This window comes from Gracilinanus agilis, chromosome 1 (genome assembly GCF_016433145.1).
Source record: "Gracilinanus agilis isolate LMUSP501 chromosome 1, AgileGrace, whole genome shotgun sequence".
Lineage (NCBI taxonomy): Eukaryota > Metazoa > Chordata > Mammalia > Didelphimorphia > Didelphidae > Gracilinanus > Gracilinanus agilis.
This window is the reverse complement of record NC_058130.1, coordinates 175,137,334-175,158,812: the sequence shown is the minus strand read 5'-3', so window position 1 is coordinate 175,158,812 and position 21,479 is coordinate 175,137,334. Positions and strand designations below refer to the sequence as shown.

The 21,479-nt window shown below is 37.7% G+C and overlaps 1 protein-coding gene across 2 annotated transcripts in view; it reads left to right on the top strand.

Moving 5' to 3' along the window:
• TMEM114 (transmembrane protein 114) overlaps window positions 1-14,617 on the top strand; it is a 46,985-nt gene extending 32,368 nt beyond the window's left edge. The window contains exons 3-4 of one of the 2 annotated variants that reach the window (XM_044657307.1): window positions 6,927-7,064; window positions 14,118-14,617. In XM_044657307.1, the coding sequence (XP_044513242.1) occupies window positions 6,927-7,064; window positions 14,118-14,350 (371 nt within the window). In that variant the 3' untranslated portion in view covers window positions 14,351-14,617. The remainder of the gene's footprint in view (window positions 1-6,926; window positions 7,065-14,117) is intronic. The other variant, XM_044657308.1, reaches the window with a different exon arrangement.
• The last annotated feature ends 6,862 nt before the right edge of the window (window positions 14,618-21,479 follow it).

Below are 21,479 nucleotides of genomic sequence, written 5' to 3'. Positions count from 1 at the left end.
TCTCTTTGGTGTGGGTCTTATCTCTACTGATAAAGATCCTTTCAGTCCTTTCACAGCTTCTCATCCTATCTATACTTGTCTATCTCTTTCAGTTGAGCACGTTCCCAAAACACTATAGTCCTTCCTCTAGTTCTTTTAGTATATTTGTGTATGTTCAGACTAACTCTCTGTTACTCCTTGCTTTTACTATATGACTAGCCTACCTTCTTTTCCAATAACATACATCCTGGCTGACATATTTCATGACACATGCATGCAAATCATTATTGTAAGTATGTTGTAGTATTGTTGTATTCAACCCGAATCTTTCCTTTGCCCTTTGATTTAGATGTAATTTTCAAATGCAATTTATCTTAGAACAGAATATTCCATGACTTATAGCTATTGAGGATCATCAAGAGAACATTAGTATAATAAAAGGGGCTTTTGAGGCAGTGAGAATGGGATTATTAAATTGAAATCGTGGTGCAATTTCTGAAATGCATTTGAGTTTGATCTCCTCTTCCTATTCAAGTATGGGTCTAACTCACTGCTTTCCATGCCTAGCCAAGCCATATGAACTTTCTCAATTGATTAAAAAAATCTAACTACATGCCATAATCCTGGCAAGAAATAATCTATATTGTTTCTCCAATGAGATAGGTGAACTGATCTCTTCTGAGTGAAGTTATTGAGTTCTGGCATTTGATGCAATCAATACACTGTTAGGTACAAATTGAGTCACTTATAGAGACTCTTCATTCATAAAGAATAATCTTCCCAACTGGATTTTATGAAGGATGATATTGATTGGAGTCTTTGGTAAGCATTGGGCTTCTTTCTCCTCTACCACCATTTTATACTATTTTTATGTTGCTGTTGTTCAAGAGATCATGGCAGTTATTTTTGAAGTCACATCTGTGATAAATTCTTATAAGATCTTAATATATGTGTGGGAGAATTTTCCTTTAAGGCTGAGTTTTGGACTTCTAAGTTAAATGCATTTTTTTTATAATCAATAAATAATTCTCTTCCTAAAGGTCTCTAAATTTCTCATCTCATAGGTCTTTATATCTTTGTGTATTTTAACATATTTGGATACTTTATTATAAAGTCTTTGTATCAAAAGTATTCAATAATTGGTATCCATGTATTGGATTTGGAGCTGGTAATCTTTATTATTATTATTATTATTTTTTAACCTTTACCTTTTATCTTAGAATCAATACTGGGTATTGGTTCTAAGACAGAAGACTGCAGTAAGGGCTAGGCAGTGGGGGTTCAGTGACTTGCCCAGGGTCACAGCTAGGAAATGTCTGAGACCAGATTTGAACCCAGGACTTCCTGTCTCTGGGCCTGGCTCTCAATCCACTATGCTACCTAGTTGCCCCCTGGAGCTAGGGAATCTTAATTAATTTCCACTGAATTCCGGAATGACCTTGGGCAATTTCCTTTCCCAATGCTTCTCCATTTTTTTCTCTGTAAAATGAGGGAACTAGGCTAGATGATTTTTAAGGTCCTTTTCAACTCTTAACATTCCATGATTCTCCTTTTCCTGTAGTAAAGAAAAGAGATCAAGGCAAGGCAAACAGTGAAAGATTGTAAAAATTGGTGCATTTGGTGCCATTGGATTGCCCCTCAGAGGGGAACATTTTACCATTTCTTAACCCAAATGAATAAGTCATTAATTTTAAGCACCTGAAGATGGGAAGTTTGCAGTGGTCTTCCTTATGTCCTCTAAATCACATCATTTGAGCAGTTGTCTTCTCTTGAGTTCTACTTGGCAATCCACGTAGTAGTTCTGCTTTTGGACTATTAACATAATTCATGAAAGGCAGTATTGCATAATAGTTAGAGACCTGGCCTTGATGTCAGGAAAACTTGTTTCAAGTTTTTCTTTTAACACAACACTGGCTTTTGGGATCCTAGTGCACATAACTTAACCTCTGAGTGATCCAGACAACTTTCTATGATTAAGTTGAAGAGAAGGTGTGAAATTGCATTGGTAGAGGGAACTTCCTTATTTGGGAGTTCTCTATCTTAATGAAACCATATGTGCTCTTATTCCTAATGTAATTCATACCAACTCCCAATTTACTTAGCATTTTTTTTTTTAATGTGTGCAAAGAGTTTTCTTCCTTATCATAACCCTAGAGGTATGTAGGGCAATTCTTCTTCCCATTTTTAGAGGAGAAAATGAAGACACAGAGGTCTATCAACTTGCCCAAAATTACATAGTCAAGGGGGCAGCTGGCTGGCTCAGTGGATTGAGAGCCAGGCCTAGAGATGGGAAGTTCTAGGTTCAAATCTGACCTCAGATATTTCCTCACTGTATGACCGTAGGCAAGTCACTTAACCCCCATTGCCTAGCCCTTCCCTTACCATTCTTCTGCCTTAAAACCAATATACAGTATTGATTCTAAAAGGAAAGTTAGGGTTAAAACAAAACAAAACTACATAGTCAATATATGTTAGAGGCAACATTCAAGTCAAAATCTCTTGACTCCAAGTCCACTTCATTTCCCATGACATCAAAATACCATTCCAATTCACTTGCAGTCTCTTCTTATGGTTCAGAACAAATCGGGAGTAGATGGGTATAGCGAATGGAATGCCAGATTTGTATTCAGAGAGACTTGAGTTTGAATCTTGCTTCATGCATTTACTAGTTGCGAGACCCTGAGTAAGTTATTTAATATCTGTCAGTCTTTGTTTCCCAATCTGAAAAATGGAGATAATAATAGCACTTTTCCTCATAGGGATCAAAGGAGATGATGCATATCAGGCATTCTGCAAATCTTAAAGTACTTGTACAAATTATTGTTATTATTATTATTAACAAAAGGCCAGCTACAATTACTTGTCAGCTCCCAAAGAGTAAGCTCTAATGTCTTTTGTCATTATTTTGTACTAATAGGAGTGTGATCTTCTTCTACATTCCTTCCTTCCTATGGCGACAATTGAAGGAATATGGGTTTTCTCATCAATTTTATAAAAAAGCTCATTTATAATAATTTGGCCAAATAGAGGGATCCAGGGCTGATGGAAATGGAGTCATTTCATGGTTTCCTTAATGACTTCATAATCACCTCAGACTCTCAACAGGAAATCTGGCAGTCAGCCAAACTTACCTAGACTGATAGCCTTTGTGTAGATGGAGGAAAGCATTTGTGAAATCAAGCCTTCGCTACTTGCTATGCATACTTCTCTCTCCCTTCATAGAGCCTTTAGTTATTATGCTCCTGAAATAAGGGATGGTTTGGGGCCCCATTTATTGTCAGAGAGGAAAAATAGGGGTCTCATAGGAATGGCAGAATCTCATAGGAATAGTTCCAGTACGTGGCAATAAAAAAGATCTGTGTATGTGAGAAACTTGGAGTAACGGATAGAGGGAATTCAAAGCCAAGAAGACCTGGGTTCAAGATCTACCTCTGATTCATATTGACCGTATAATCTGAAGTCATAACTCAAAATGTCTGGACAATTCTTTCTATATGGTGTTGTTCAGTCATGTCTAATTCTTCATGACCTCATTTGGGTTTGGAATTACAAGCTCAGTCTGTATATGTCTGTGTATACAGGCATGCATGGGCACATATGGGCATGCATACACATACCCATACACACATGCAACTACATACATGCTTATTTATACATATATGTACATGTGTATAAATTTATAGGCATATCTATGGATGTGTACATGGGCATATAGTCTACATATGCATATGTATATGTGTGCAAAGTATGATTCACCCTAGACTTGTGCCCCTTTAGGAATAGCCCTGCCAGGAGGTCTGGGTTCCACGTCTAAGAAGGAGAAGGAAAAACAGGAGCAAAGAAGCCCACCTTGTATTTTGAGTCATCAGTTTCTGTAGGTTAAGGGGAGAAGCCTAGTCCCAGACAAATCTTCCCTTTTGTCACCTCTTTATCTCCTCTCTCAATTTACGTATTTTTCCTTTCCCTTATGCAGTGGCTTGCAGTCCCAACTCAGAGCTAGAAGAAGGCACATGTGACTTGGGCAAAGTTTGAAAGTAATGACCAAGTTTGAGCCAATGGGAAAGAAGTAGTTTATTTGGGTGAAAGCAGTATTATTCTGATTCTGATTTTGCTAATGGAAATGCCCAAGATGTCACTATTTCAACTTGGTCCAACTGATTTAAGAAAAGAAAATGTTTCATCTATCTATTATTAACTCATCTATCCATCCAAATCGGCAAAAGATTTGCCAAGTAGCATTGTGAAGAATACAAAGAAGAATAAGAGAGTTTCAGTTTTCAAGGACTTTCAAATCTAGATGGAGAAAGGCCAGCAACAAGCTGCTTTCCCTATAGACATTTTGGTGGGGCTGTGCATTGATCACTGGGTACTTCTTCAATCACAGCAGATCACAATCTCTTCATACTTCATCTGTTTAATGACTATCCATTTCTTTCCATAAATCCTCCATATGTGTGACAGCCTACTCAATGCCCCAAGACTTTCTCAGGCTCCCTAAATATCTTACTTAACATTTGGCTTGGCACACAGTAGAGCCTTTTTTTGATTTAACTTGATTTGTCCATTGTGGTAACAAAATACCATTCTGGCTAAGTCCAACTCTTTGGAAAGATGTCTTTGATACTTGTTCATTTAAACTTTAATATACAGTTAGGATCACAAATTTAGAATTGGAAAAGGTCCAACCTCCTCATTTTACAGGCAAAGAAACTGAGGTCCAGAAACCTTAAGTGACTTACTCAGCGACACACAACTAGTACGTATCTAAGGAATTTTTTGAACTCTGGTCTCCTTGACTTCAAAGAGTCTCTTTTTGTTTAGCTTGCTCTCCATTGTGGGTTGTATATATTTCCTACTCCGTTAGTTCTGGCTCTGACTTACTTCCCTTTTGCTCTCTCTGTCTTTCTCTCAAAAGTTATTCCTTGTCATCTCTCCTAAGGTGGAAAAGATCTGATGAACTCATTCTCAGTAAGAGATACATGACTTGATATGTCAGCTTTCCTAGTGGGTATGATATTCACAAAGGATGACATGAATCTAAGGATTTAAACTAAACGTAAAGGGTTGAAACTAGAATGATATTATTTTAGGCACCAGAGGTATATCTATGGGGGGGGGGAGTTATTATTTTGGGGGAGGAAGGGGCAGGTAAAGGAAGCTGTCTTTTCTCTCAAATCACAGCAAATGGAGTCCATTCTATCAAAAAGTTTTTTTTATTGAAAGTAAGATAGGAAGTCATAGAATCATAAAATATAAGGAGAATCCTTATAGATCATTTAGTCCATCTCCTTCCATTTACAGATAAGGAAACAAAGACCCAGCAGGCAAAGAAGTTGGCCTAGAGAAAGCTAGGGCTAGAAAAGAATCTGGATTCCTGCCCCCACAATCTAATGTTTTTTTTTTTTTCTATTCAGAAATCATTTGGGCATTTGCCCTATGACCTATAGGGGCAACTTGCAATTTTTTGGCATTCAGTGAGGGAGGAAGTGGTTGTGGGTGGGGTTTCTAGCATCTTTTGTCTAGTCTTGTGATTTCCTTCTTAGGCTTTAAGGAAGTACCTGTTCTCTCCCCAAAGTACTTTCCCCTGTCACTAAGAATAGTAGCTGCAGGAACCTAATTTTTTAAAAAAAAAGGTGGGGAGGAACTCAAATAGAAGTATTTATTTGAGGCTGCTCTGTCATCACTGAGAAAGAATATGGCAGCATAGTCAAACAATTTCAGTGAAAGTTGGGCAAGAAACAAAATTAACTGCATAGATCTCTGGGATTCCACTGGTGACTTCCTTTCAAGTTGACATCAAGCTGTTAATGACTCCTTTTTGGGTCAGGTCCTATTTGGGACAGGCAGGTCTGGAGTGAGGACTTCTCTAAATTGGTCCCTAGAGACCAGTGAGTCTTTCTGTCTTTTATGGGGTATCATCAGCATAAAGAATCAGACTGCCTTTCCTTCCCTTGCTTTCATGGAGGGGAAAAGTATCTGTCTGTATTTTGTAAACATTGTGTTTTCCAGATATTTGGACATTTGTACTAAGTTTAAGAAAGGGGTGCTCTGTGATCTATAATTGAAGTGAATTGCTCTCTTACAGCCAGGAATGGAAAGGAGAAAAGGAACACTTTTGAATGAGCCTCAGGAAAACACTTGCCTCCTTTGATTTGGAAATGTGAATATTCATGTATTTTTCATTAGTGCTATTTTGTTTCTTGTCCCATGGGCAGAGTTGCTGTGTAATTTGACACTGTTTCTTTTAAAGATTTTTGATCTATTTAATCTCAACCTCTCGTCTGGCACTGTGGTCACCTGGAAATCTTCCTCTCTTCAGACTAAGTCAAAGAAGGGCAGTGGGTTGTGTGGTTGGTGCCCTTGGTGTCTTGGGGGTGATGGTGATAGGGGAAGGGAACCTGTACCTCTGTGCTTTATCTCAAATGGGGAGCAATGGTGGGAGCAACAGGGGTTTAAGACTTTGGTTTAGACCTAAGTCTCTGGTTGGGGCAGCAGAAAGACACTAACTTAGATTTTAGTCTTGGTCTTGCCGCTGACTAGTTATGTGATGTCAGGCAAGTCACTTTCCAACTTCAGGTCTCAGAGTTTTAACTTAATGATATGATTTCAATGGCCGAGATTCAGTGAATAGAAGGAAACGTGCATTTATTAATTTATTATTGTGCCCAGTACAGCAATAAGTGCTCTCATTTGAGTCTCATAACAACCGTGGAAGTAGATCCTCTTGTTATTCTCATTTTATAGTTAAGGAAACTGAGGCATACAGAGGTTAAGTGACTTGCCCCAAATCATATAGCTTGTAAGTACCTGAGGCCAGACTGGAACTCAGATCTTCTTGACTCTATCCATTGTGCCACCTGGTCCGACCTGACATGCTTAGTATCAGAATATCCCAGCAGACCCAATTCACTTTTCTTTTTAATTTTTGTTTGTGTGTCTCTCCTAAGCTATGCACGGGACATTTGTGATTCTTTTGCCGCTCAGCCTGATCCTGATGGTCTTTGGAGGGATGACGGGATTTATAAGCATCCTCGCCAGAGCCTATCTTCTCCTCCTCATGACTGGGATGCTCTTCCTTTTTGGAGGTACTACATTAAACCCTTTTTGAAGTTCAAAACTGTAAGAAATAACTATGTGAAAACACAAGCCTGAAGCCAACTGCAGAAATGCTCAGATTTCCTTTAGGCTTTCTAAGTGGATCATTTTCAGGGTATTTGTCCTGATTCTTCAGCCAGAGCACCAAGTGCATACTCATACATAGCCTTTTGCAGAAGTTATGCCTCCATGCCATAGAATGCACTTCTTCTCCTTTGCTTCTTAGACTCTCTAGCTTCTTTCAAAAGCTAGGCTTTAATGCCCCCTCCTATTCTAGAGCTTTCCTAATTCCTACTCCCCTGAAGTTGCTAGTGACTTCTCAACCTAGAATTATGATTCCTGTCTTTGGGATATTTTTATATATGCTCATATTGTGTTCCCCCAAGAGAATATTAGCACCTTGAAGGGACTATTTTATTTCTTTGTCTCAGTTATTTTCATTTTGTCTTTTAAAAAAAACCCTTACTTTCTGTCTTAGAATCAATATTAAGCATTGGTTCCAAGGCAGAAGAGTGGAAAAGGCTAGGCAATGGGAGTTAACTGACTTGCCCAGGGTCACATAGCTATGACGTATCTGGAGGTCAGATTTGAACCCAGTACCACTCATGACTCTTTTACCACTGAGTGACTTATTTGCCCAATTTTGGCTTTATACGATAGTGCCTGGTACATCATATATTTAATAAATGCTTGTTTAATGAATACCCATTTTATTCTTGAAATTAGAAAATAGTGATTCTCCTAGTCCTCAATTTTTTTTTGTTGTGAATGGCACTTTAGAAATCCAGCAATTCCTAGTGTGATCTGGGTAGCTTTTCAAAATATATTCTCCTTCATTGAGCTGGTCAGAATTTTAAAGATGTTATAGAGCCAGTCCAATGCCTCTCCATTGGGAGGGTGATGAGAGATGATCATTTTTCTGAACCTTTCCTGACCTACTCAGCAATGACAATCACTTATATTAAATCCTGTTGAATAAGAAGAAAATTTAAGTTAACAAAAAACTCAATCTTTTAAGAACAGGACATCAATTTTCATATATCCACTGGGCAAATCAGTGGTCAATTCTTAGGATCACACAACTAGGATGTGTCTGAGGTCAGATTTGAACTCAGGTTGTTACATTTTTGAGGGAGCTCATAAAGGAGACAATTAGAAATGTGGATTTTGAAATTGAAAAAGAGAATAAATATTCCCCATACCAATGAACATATGGTTTTAATGTACTCTATTTCCTTACTTTTTTATGGTAAATCATCCTTTGTATGTGCATTTCCAGATTGCATTTGATGAGGCTAGACAAGGGATTGTTTCTTTGTGCATGCCTCTTTTTCGTTGCTCAGCCTCAGATCTAGGGGAGAACTCAGGGCTGCTTAAAAGACCGTTTTGTAGAAACAGAAAGAGACTCTCTGTGTGGTATGTGTGTGTTGGTAGACTCGGGGAATAAGTTAACATGTCAGTTAGTAAGCATTTATTAAGCACCTACCGTGCGCCAACCACTGCGCAAAGTCCACAAATGAGAAAGTAGAGTCTCTTTTTTTTTGGAGTGGAGGGAGGGCCTTTAGAAGATGGAGCAGGAAATCCAGATTCCTACCAACTGGACCCAGGTTTTTTGATTTTTCTTTTTAAGAAACTGTACGAGAAAACCATTACACAACTTTGTTTTGAAATTTTGTATTCCAGCTATATGTAAACTTTGAGGAGTGGGGGAAGAGACAAAGCCACTTCAAGAACTATGAATAGTTAGTTAGTACTATGCAAAATAATACTTATATCCAACCTGAATTCATCATTTGGATGAAGAAAGCAAAGGAACTTTCTTCTTCAACAATAGGGAGAAATGAAATAGTGCCTGATAACATGATTTTCTTTTATTTTTCATCCTTCCCTCCCCTTCTACATGTCATAGGTGTGAGAAGAGGTAGGTAGGTGATTGTGGAGACAAGGCAGATAAAGGTGAGGAACTATTTTGGGCTATGGGAAACATCTAAAAACAACTTGACATCTTCTGGACTTAAAACCATAAGGCAGATAAGGTCCCAACAGAGAATCATAAGCATAAACAAAATAATTTATAGCAATTTTGATAGCCAGTTCAAGCCAAGTTTTAAAACCCCCAAACCTAAAATTAGTTCAAATGAGGCTGGACAGACAGAAGCCACCTATGGTTAGGCAAAAAGTAAAAATAAACCCATGTGACTAATTTTCAATTAACATGAATTTAATCTCTCTCCCTCTCCAATTGGACACAATAATAACAAAACAGGAAAATAAACATATCCTTGTAAGAAATACTCATAGTCAAATAAAACAAATTCCCACATTGCCCATGTCTGAAAATACTCATCTTTTTCTGCACTTTGATTGTCCTCACCAAGCTGTCAGAAGGTGGCTAACGTGGTTCCTCAATGGTCCTTAGGAATCATGATTGGTTACGGTATTAATCAAAGTTCTTAATTCTTTAAAAATTGTTTGTCTTTATAAGGCTATACTTAGGTTGTAAATATTCTTTTGAGATGAGAAAGGAAAGCCAGACTTAAGTAGTGATTAAAAACAGATAAGTTTAATGTGAGACAATATCAAAGTTGTGCCAAAGTTTTACTTATTTAATTCTTCTTTTATAGACTCTTATTTTATATATTTCTCAATAATAAATTGTTGCTATTCTAAAGAAAGGTTTTTCAAAATAAAAGTAACATAATTGAGTATGTTTTCCCTTTTTTTCCTTCAGCTAATTAGACTGAAGAGAACCTATTCAGTAGGCCTCCATAACCATAAATGAATTCTAGTATATACCAACTACTTATTTTCTGTAAGCTGGCATTGCACTTATAATGCCTAGGAGGAATTATAAGCTTACCTTGCACACTCTTTCCCCTAACTTATGTTATTAAGAACTTATAACTATATCCTATCACAATATCCTCTACTTCAAGGATCTAGTTTGCATTTTGTGATCCTCACCTCTGAGCTCCTGCCCCCTCCACTGTGTTCTATTCCTATGACATTACCTGATCTCTATAACTTGCTCTTATTATCATTTAACTAAATTAGGCTGTACCTGTAATGAGTCTTCATAGAATAGCTAGCCTTATGTTTTGAAAGCTTTATGTGCTGGCAAATATCACAGATAAATGAAAAATTTCAGATAAAACAGAGACAGATGGAATTCTCCAAGTAGCAAAAGGATGGAAGCATGAAACTCATATAAAATAAATTGGGAGTTTCTGAAAGTATGGAACCCTCAGCCCTCCAAGGGTGCTTGTTACTAGATCTGAATTTACCATATTCTCTGCCCCATGATATTTGGAATTCTCTGTGTCAATATCCTTTTTTTTTCCTCCAGAGAGTCTTTTTCCACATGTTCCCTTTTGGGAAGTAAACATCCTTTTGAAGGGTAAGAATTTTCTGGTTTTGTTTTATCATTCATATAATTAGGAAAGTAAAGAAAAGGGCCTATTAAAAAATACTAACCCCAAAAGAGAATTCGAGTAATCTGTACAACTAGAGTTTGGACAGTTTTGTTTATAAAATTTCATGATGAGAAGATGATTGTTGGTAAAGATGATTTATCTCCAGACCTTGCTGAGTGTCAAGGAAACCCAGAGGCAGAGAATTTCAGTAAGGAATAATTAGTTAAATCTACCACTCCCCACCTTTGTTTTAGAGTGGAGGAAGGTGAGGAGGACCTGTGATACTGATTTGTCTGAGGTCACTCAGCTCCCCAGTGGCAACAGTCTTAGGTCTAGAATTCAGGTGTCGTGTCTCCTATTGCAGTATACTTTTTCCTAGAAGTACTTTTGCACTAGCATGAGAGGCCAAGCATTGATTCCTCTCCTATCCTTCTAACTGGTGTTACATCTATTTTTATTTTAATAACCAAAGATGAATACCCTCCCTTTATAACAAAATTTCAACAAATCACAAGCTGTGATCATTGCTGCAGGGATTAAGTGTGAGTTTGATTGGTGAGCTGCTAAAATACTTCTAACTCCTAGATTTTATGATTCTGTAATTCTTACTGTGCATAATAGTTATTAGTCTAGAAGCCAAACAAAAACCTTCTGGGGTAACAAAATTAGCTGAAGAATTAGTGATTTTAACTACATTTTCCTGATACATACCCATGTCTCTTTGAGGATGGTAGATGTGTATTAGACATAGTTTGTGGATGTGTATTAGACATAGTTTGACAAAAAGCTAAAGATAACTTGGGCTTTATTAAAAATAACAAATCTTCCAGGAATAAGGAGTTAATAGTCTCATGACACTCTGCCCTGGTCAGACAATATGTGGAATATGACAGTTTTCTGCACTATAGTTTGGGAAAGACATTCATAAGTTGGAGAATGTCCAGGGGAAGACAACCAAATGGTGGAGGACCTTGAATCCATGTCATGTAAATGTTAAAGAAGTATTAACATTATATTTTTAATTTTAGGCATAAACCTTCCAGAAATAACTTTAGTAAAACATTATTCTATTGTATATCTAAGTATTTCTAGCTTAAAGAAATAAATTACAAACTGGAAGTTCTGTAACATCCTCTGCCCCCAAGCCCTTGAACATTGTCTACCTTGAGACAATTTATAGAAATTCTGAACAAGAAAAATGCCATTCTATTTTAAAGTAGAGTTTTGAGTTAACATTTCAGAAGAGATCACTAATAGTCACTGAATCTTCAACTGGAAGTACCAGATTCTATCCTTGACCACACTTCTCAAGGACTGAAAGGGTCTCTGCCCTAAGATAAGTATTGTAATCCTTTCATGAAAGAGAGATAGAGATAGAGAGATAGAGAGAGAACTAGAACTAAAACTAGGGAGAACTTCCCTTGGGTGGGTCATACGCCAATCTCTTGAGAAGGTAGGGAAAACAATAAACTTAATAAGGTAAGAGGTGCTTTTTTTTCAGTTGGGTTTCTATCAGTGGTGTGTTGGAGCTGGATCATCCTGGCTCCCAAAAGCTGACTGTCTAATGTTGGTTGTGAGCTTGTACATCTTGGAAATCAGCAAAAGCTACAGATAAGGCCTTCATTTATTGTTTTGTTGATTGTCTAGATTGAAGAAAGTGATAGAGAAAATATTAATATTTGGATCAAACTTGAATGTGCCATGAATACTTTTTTCCTCCTGAGAGTCAGTTGTTAAATATTTACCAGCACACCTTTAGTTTGCAATCTTAAACAAATTTCTTTAAGAAAAACCTTTTGTTCTTAAACCTACCCATTTTCCTTAGGGGACAGATCCAGAGAAGATATTTTAAACCAGAAAGTATTTATTTCTTAATATTTCTAGAGAAAGTGAAATGAAGATTTTTTAATATACATCCACATGAAGAGCAGTTAAAAGAACTTGGAATAGAACAGAATAGACATACAACAAACAGTAGCAAAAGATCATAGTAACCTTGTATTTGACAAAAGTATAGATCCAGGCTAATGGGGATAAGAAATCACTATTTGGTAAAAATTGCTGGGACAACTGGAAAGAAGTTTGGCAGAGACTAGGTATAGAGCAATATCTTATAGTATGCCATTCACTAAGATCAAGATCAAAATGGATATAAGACCTAGACGTAAAAAAAAGATATAAGCACATTAGGAGAATAAAGAATATAATACCTATCAGATTTATGGACAGAAAAGGAATTTATGAGTAAACAAGAGATGGAAAGCATTGTGAGAAGTAAAACAGATCATTCAGAGTGCAACATATTAATATGTTTTTGTACAAATAAAACAAATGTTGCCAAGATTAGAAGGAAAGTAGAAAATTGAGAAGATGTTTTCATAGTTTCTCAGATAGAGATCTCATATCTAAAATATAGAAAACTGTCAAATTTATGGGAATAAGAACCATCACCCAATTCATAAATGATCAAGATATATGAACAATTTTTTGATGGAGAAAACAAAGCCATATGAAAAATGCTCTAAATCACTATGGATTAGGGAAATGCAAACCAAAGTAATACTGTGGTATCATCTCGCACCCATCAAACTGGCTAAAATGACAAAGGGGCAAAATGACAAATGTTGGAGGGGATGTGGAAAAGTGGGGACAGTAATATACTGTTGGTAGGACTGTGAACTGATCCAACCATTTTGGAGCACAATTTGGAATTCTGCCCAGAAAGCTATAAAACTGTTTACCCTTAGACACAGCAAAGGAGATCAAGGAAAAAGGAAAAGAACCCATTCCAGAATATTTATAGCAACTCTCTTTGTGGTGGCAAAGAACTGGAAATCAAAGAGATGACCATCAATTGGGGAATGGCTAAACAAACTGTGGCATATGATTGTGATGGAATGCTACTGTAGTATAAGAAACAATGAGCAGATTAAATTTTTTAAAACTTGGAAAGAACTATGTGAAATAATGAAAAGTGAAACAAGTAGAACCATGAAAACATTATATACAGCTACAGATTTGATATTTGAAGAATAACTTGCTCAATATTCACCTCCAGGGAAGGAGCTGAAAAAATGAAACCATGAAAGACAATCTATATATGCATATCCATTTGTTGGATGATGTCTTTTCTGGTGTGGGGAAGGGAGGCTGAGATATCTGGAAATAAATTCTGTTCATTAAAAAAAATAAAGCAAACAAATAAATAAAAGAACTGTGATAGTCGGAAGCATAGAAGACTCATGGGGACATGATACTGCCTTTAAATATTTGAAAGACTATCATTCCTAAGAAGGATTAGACTTGTTCTATTAGGTCTTGGGGGTAAACTTAGAAGCAAGGGATCAAAGTTGCAAAGGGGCACATTATGTATAAATATCAAGCAATGTTTATTGTAATTATTGTAATTAGAACTATCTAAAAGTAGATTCCCTTGGGAGATAGTTGGTTTCCCCTCATTGGAGATCTTCAGAAAAAAGTTAAATGGCAATTTGTTGGGCATGTATTAGAAGGGTTTATTCCTGATGTGTTTAGGTTATATTAGATTGCTGCTAACGTCTGGTCCAACTCTGAGACATTGAGGCTGTAATTCTGTGACTAGACTTTCAACTCCTTTTGATTTTTCTTTAGCTTTGGTGACTCTCGCTGGGATCAGTGTCTACATTGCCTACTCAGCAGCAGCTTTTCAGGAAGCAGTCTGCCTCTTGGAAGAGAAGGACTTGCTGGACCAGGTGGACATCAGGTTTGGATGGTCTTTGGCTCTTGGATGGATCTCCTTCATCTCTGAGCTCCTCACTGGGGCAGCATTCCTCCTGGCAGCAAGGGTAGTTGGTTTGAAACGGAGACAGGACCAAGCAATATAAAAAGGTCAATGCAAGAGGAGTCCTGGCCTTGGGGAGAGTGGGAGTAGATGGCAAACACCTTCATAAAACAAAGGCCAAGGATATATATTGACCTTTGAATCCATGTGTTGTTTGTTTCCTATTCCTAAAAAGCAGCCAGGAATGATTACAAGAAAGTTCGCCTTCCATCCCCTAATGGAATTATATGATGACTTGTCCACTGTTTCAGTGTCTTGAAGGTGATGGCATGTGCCATTTTTGCTATTATATCTATTATTTGTCTGCAAATGTGTGTATTTGTGTAAGCTGGAGTGTGTTGTGTACAAGCCAGCAAATTTGATGAAATACAGTATGATTTGGTCTTTAAATGAAGGGCTTTCAGATATCGAATTCTGATACTCTTGTCTTTTTCTATAATGTTTTACAAAATCCTTAAAATTCCTTGCCTGCCAATTGTGTTCATAGATCCTGCCCGAATTGGAGATAATTTGAATTTTTCAGTGTGACACATTTATAGAATACCCCAAAATGCAAATATCAGACTTGAGAAGCCTGATCCATTAAGGGGTGTTGATCCAAATTAAAAAAGGATTTTCACTTTGCACAAAAGTTCATTACAGTGTTTTAAGTAGTCAACCTGCTTACCACATTTAGAATAGCATTCCATTTACACAGTTATGATTTTCGAATCTACTTTTTACCACCACATCCAGGATGCATAAAATGAGGTACTCCTGTGGTTCAGAGGAGCTTAAATGACTCTAGTAAGTGTTTCTGGTTTCTGTGTTTCAGACAAGGAACACGCCTCCACCTTGGTGAAATCCTTACACTATTCCTGATTGGGAGCTCTTATACCAATTGGTGTCATTATTTATCAAGGTCTGGTATGGAGAGTACCTTTCTCTAAGATGCCCTTTGCCAAGTTTTCTTCTCAACAGATAATCCTTATTGTATTTCCAGATAATGGCTTCCTGACAAAAGTTGTCCCTTGTTGGAAATGCTACCCAAGTTCTTTGGAAGCTAATGACAGCTCTATTTCTTTGGGACAGGAAATACATCACCTGAACCCTGTTTGGTACAGATTTACTCAGTCTCCAAAGGCAGAGATTCTTAACCTTTATTGCATCAATGGAATCCTTTGGTAATCTGGTGAAGATTATGGTCCTCTTTTCAGAATAATATTTTTAAATTCATAAAACAAAATGCAGAAGTTTACAAAGGAAACCAAAAGTTAATGAAAATTGAGATATTAATATAATTTTTTCCCATCTAGTTCATAGGAACTGGGAAATTGAAGGGGTCCATGGACCCTACGAGGAAGAGGAAGAAAAGATTATAAAAACTAGAAGTACATTCCCTGTGTCTAGACAGGATGGTACAAGTGCTCTCAGATGAATATGATCCTACTTTGAAAGCACATCTGGGAAGAAGATATTACAGCTCTAGTGTATGATAACCAAATATTGCGGCCTGGAAGAGTTTCCTTATACCTAACCTAGCTCTTTCTTATTATAATTCAAGTCCATTTCTTTAGGCCTTAGAATCGGAGCCTCAAGTTTTTCTTTTTTAATAAAGGAGGTGCCCTGAGTAGGATGATTATCAAGTTATACACAATGTAATAATCTGATGATAAATTAGAACAGGATTGTATAAATACAATTGTAGATGATATACAGATTCCTTTTTTTGTATGCTGCCTGAGAAGCCTGGAATAAACTTCTGTTCATCATCTGAAAAACGAAAACAGAAACAACAGCAAAACCTTTGTGTACTTTCTTCAAATTCATTTTCAGGAGTGCAGGGCTCTAAAATTTAAGTCTGTGTTTTCAAAAAGTCTCACCTCATAATTATCGTTCAAATTTATGTCTAGATTTCAACTAAGGATAGAATAATGACCAGTATTCAGAGCAGGGCAGAACAGTCAACAAACTTACAACCGAGGGGACAAACAACAAGTAAGCACTTGACCAGGCAAACATGCAGCAAATAAACAGCAAGGATAAACAATTAGTAAATTCCTAATTGCAGCTAGGTAGAGCAAGAGATAAAATGCCAGACCTGAGGTCAGGAATACCAGAGTTCAAATGTGACTTCAGACACTTTCTAGCTGTGTGGCTTAACCTTGTTGGCTTCAGTTTCCTCATCTGTAAAATGATCTGGAGAAGAAAGTGGCAAACCTTCAATATCTTTGCCAAGAAACCCCGAAATGAGTTCACGAAGAATTAGACACAACTGAAATGACTTAGCAATAACAACAAATGCCTCATTAGAAAGGGAAAAAGCACTGGATTTGAAGTTAGTTAACTTACCTTAAATTTTTTACTATCCTATTTACTCTCTGTGTCACTTTATTATTTTTATTTTAAACCCTTACTTTCCATCTTAGAATCAGTTTGGTGTATTGGTTCCAAGGCAGAAGAGTGGTAAAGGTTAGGCAATGGGGGTTAAAGTGATTTGCTCAGGGTCACACAGCTAGGAAGTGACTGAGGTCAGATTTGAACCCAGGACCTCCTAGCTTGACTCTTGATCCACTGAGCCACCCAGATGCCCCTTCTCTGTGTTACTTTAAGCAAGTCTTTAAACCTCTTTAAGTCTCTTTTTCTTCATCAATTAAATGAAGAGGGTTGGACTAGATGTCTTCTGATGACCTTTCCAACTCTAATTCCATGATCCTCTGACCCAGAAGGTTTCTTTTACCTCATTCTAGTTTTGACTCCTATAATCAGATGAACAACAAGTAAACTCATAACAAATTAAAACTGTCCTATTTTCATTTTCCATTCAAATGTGAAGCATTAGTTTATGCCATGCTTTATGCTTGGGTCAGAGTTTCTTGCCTTAGGAAAGTATTCATCGATTTTGACCATATCTAACACTGGAGCAGCTGGATGGCACAACAAATAGAACATTGGGCTTGGGGATTCACCTTCCTGAGTTCAAATCTGGCCTCAGACGCAAGCTAGGTGACCTGGGGCAAGTCACTTAACCATGTTGGCCTTAGTTTCCCCATCTATAAAACAAGTTGAGAAAGGAAATGGCAAACCACTCTGCTCTCTCTGCCATGAAAATCCCAAATGGAGTCATGAAGGGTTGGTCATAACTGTAATGACTGAACAAGAATATATTCAACACTGGACAGATTAAAATATATTCATAAAACAGCACAGTTTGATTTACTAGTGATCCTGCACACATTTTCATATCCTCTAATTAAGACAGAAGCTATTAGATTAATGCACAATAACATCATTTGGAGTATGAGGAAGCTCATTTATGAATTAAGATGGATAAATTTATGATTCTTTTCTTCTCATGTTCAGTCAGGTTAACTTACATTGGCCAAAAGTCCCCAGAAAGAAGAATGTTAGGTATTTTGTTTTTTAGCTATAAAAGAGGCCCGAATTTCCTCTTCTTTAAAATGAAGATTTGTACACACTTTAAAGTCTCTTCCAGCTCTGACAGTTTATGATTCCAAGCTGATTTACATGGTAATATAGCTTTATTTATACCTAGAGCTACGGATATAGAAAGACGACATACCTGGTCCATTTTTCAGAAGGGACATACAATTCAAGTTGTTTCCCTAGGAGTAGCAGCATAATTCATCGAGCCATCTTCATTCTTGCCCAGACTTCTTTGTGGCTAATGGAACCATCTGCTCTACTATAGTCAGCCAGGGAACAGCTTTTCTTGGCCCAAGCCTGTTGGTCTCTATGGGGACTGAATTTATGACTTGGGCTTCATTAGCGTCTTGTTCTATCCAACTTGGCTGCAGACGTTTTGACATTTATTAAACTCTCACATGTGTAAACGAATCTATTTTCTTCTTGAGTTTTTTCACCGTCTCTCACTCTGGGGTGGTGATTGAAAGGTTAGAATTAAGTCAGGCAGTTTGGAGAAGTCTTATTGTGTAGGACTGATCTGCAGGTTGCACTAAGGATAGCCTGAATCTACTAAAATTCTACTCAGCACCTGGTGGCATGGAAAATGGATATCATCCCTTACTTTAGGAGTAATTTTTGACTCATGCTTATGGTTTAGATATTCATAAAATCATAGGATTCTGGACCAAAAGGGACCTTCAATATCATCTGGTGCAACTCCTCATTTTACAGATGGGGAAACAGGTCTAGAAGTTGAAAGGGACTTGTTCAAGGTCATATAGCTAAGCTGGCATCAGATTTGGGATATTAAAATGTAAACCTCATGGGAAATTCAGATGATCTTTCAAAATCCCTTCTGTATCTATTTTCTATTAGCTAAATTTATTTCAGTCCATCTCAGTGGCAGAGAAATGGATGCAGTTGAGTTTTTCAGGCCCTGTGCCAACTCCATAATTCAATGAGTCCTTAATTAGAGTGTCCTATCCCTTCTTCTACTTCCCATAAAGTGTGACGTTTCCTTATTTCTATCTCTTTCCGCCCAATGAAAAGTTTCTATTTTGTTTCATTTCTAGTAGGTCCCTGGGATTTTCCCCTTTCCTCTCTTAATTTCTTTTCCTGACAGAGTCCATGAGGACTATGGGTAGGATGAGGGGATGGTTTCAGAAAAGCTACCCAGGGTAGTTATAAATGTAGCAAGATCTGTCTTGCTTTTGTTTCCCTCCCCAAAAAAATCATCTGAGTTTCATCCTAAAGTCAATTGAGATCTATTCAGAAAAATAGAAAATGGATTTGGGAATAGGGACACAGTCCCTAAAAGTTACTATCTAACTTCTAGGGCTTGATGAGAACATATTGCTTTAAGTAGGAAGAAGGAAACAAGTATTTATTAAACACGTATGTAATGATAATTTGCACAGCAATATGGAAAGCAAGATGATGGACAGTTACCTGATAAGAACATAGAATGAACTGAGCCTGGCGGGAGGTGGCATGTGCCAGGACAGTTGAGGCTCAGGTATTTAAGGAAGGATTTGAACTGGGAGATCCATATCAATCTGAGATTGGGTTTTGGGGAAGTGGGTGGTTGTGGTAAGGGTAGGCCATAAATCAACTTGAGTTACTAGCAACCTGCACCACCAACCAATTTCACAGTCCCAGACCCTGTGTTAGTTACCCTTATATTGAATAACCTGATTCTAATTTAATCACCTAGAGCAGTGATGGGCAAACTACTACAGCCTGTGGGCTAGATGTGGCCCCCTGAAATATTCTATCCAGTAGCTCAACATTATTCCTAATCTGACGAATACAGTGAGTAGGATACAATACAATGAAACTTAGAGTTGCCTTAGAAACAGACTGACAGATGAGCATTTCCTTTCCTTTGGCCCCCTCTTTAAAAAGTTTGCCCATCACTAACCTAGAGGAAGCCATCTAACAGCAAAGCAACCTGATTTAGGTTGAAATCACTTTGGCTCAGCCAGAATGGCAAACTGACAACTGACAACTGACATGTCTGACTATCATCAATTCAAATACCATCATTATCATCATTAGCCGAGTTACTTAAGGACTTCTTGTTTCCCTCCTTCCCAATCATTACCCCGCTTCCCCTCCTAAGCCTGTTAACATTAAATCTTCAAACTTATCTAGATTTGGTGTCATCTCTATCTTAGGGCTTAGTGATTATATCCTTGGGATATTTGAGGGAAAGGAGAATTGTATTAGTTATATTAAAATATAATCCGCAGTCAATTTAGCATTATCCTATCTAGGCCAGAATAGTCAGTTAGAAGTAGCTGTACAATTCTAATCACAGATTCTTCATCTGGCTGGCTATTCTGGGACACTGTTATATCTGAAGTTGGGTTCAGCAGATTCACAACTATTGCTGTGGGGTCCTTTGTGTTTCACTATCACAACTTGAGTGTTTCACTTAGATATCACCCACATACTCAGCTTCAGCTCCTCATAACACCAGGATCTTTATAACACCTACTGTGTGCTAAGTGCTCTTACAAATATTATCTCATTTAATCCTCACAATGACTCTCTGAGATAGGTGCAATTATTATTCCCATTTTATAGTTGAGGAAACTGAGGCAGGCAAAGATGAAATGATTCACCCAGAGTCACACAGCTAATAAGTGTCTGAAGCTGAATTTGAACCCAGGTCTTCTTGACTCCAGGCAAAGTGCTCTATTTATTCTATCACCTAGCTGATCTCAGTAGGGTTTTTTCAATCTGTGAGTTTATACTTCCTCACATGCCAAATCTGTATAGTTTTAGGTGAATATCTCCTTAGTTCTAATAAACAGCTCCTGCTTAAAACCTTTAGCTTTTGAGGGTTTGGGGAGGAAGGGTGTGTGTGCTCCACCACCCCTTTGTTCATTTTTACCAAGTGCCCCTTCTCCTCTGATGACTTTATAATAGTGAGTCTCTTTTAGGGATGACTCCCACCCCAGATCCCCCTTAGTTGATCCTTGGCGGGGGATGGGGTGCCAATATGAACAGGGGTTACTGTTCTCCATAGTCTGTGCCTCCCAGAGCTCACCCATAACCACTTGGAGACTTTGATGACATGAGGACAATTTAGAAGACAAAGTATAGGATCCCAATATTTAGGCTTATCCCAGTGGAGATGGAGGAGTGGGAGGGATGGGTGAGAGGACAATGAGGGAGAAATCTGTTGACCACTGAGGATTTCTATATTTGTTAATTTCCTCAAGTCCTTTACAAGGGACTATGGGGTTGTAGCATGTATGTGGGGGTCAGGGTAGCAGATAAACACACACACACACACACACACACACACACACTCATGAGGCTCAGCCTGAGGGTAATTTGTATTTCTGTTCCAAAAAGAGTCACTAGGGCAAAAGCTAACTAACTTGGGTCAGGTAGCAGTGGGGCTGGACCCTAGAAATAAAGGTCATTGAATCACCCATAGAATTTTAGAAAGGGAGCTCAGGGATCATCTGGCCCAGGGATTCTTAATCTCCTTTGTGTCATGGACACTTTGGCAGTCTAGTAAAGCTTATGGAGCCCTCCCTATATCTGATATAAGATTAAAAGATCATATAAAAGAGGATTACAAAGAAAATGAATAATATTTAGAGTTATCAAGATAAATTTTAAAAAATGTTCACAGACTCCAAGCTAAGAAGCCCCCTGATCTAGTCCAACTTCCCAACCAATCTAGCCAGGGGTTATCTAGCTGCTTTTTAATTGTTCCCCAAGGACAAACCACAAGCTCCAGCATGAGT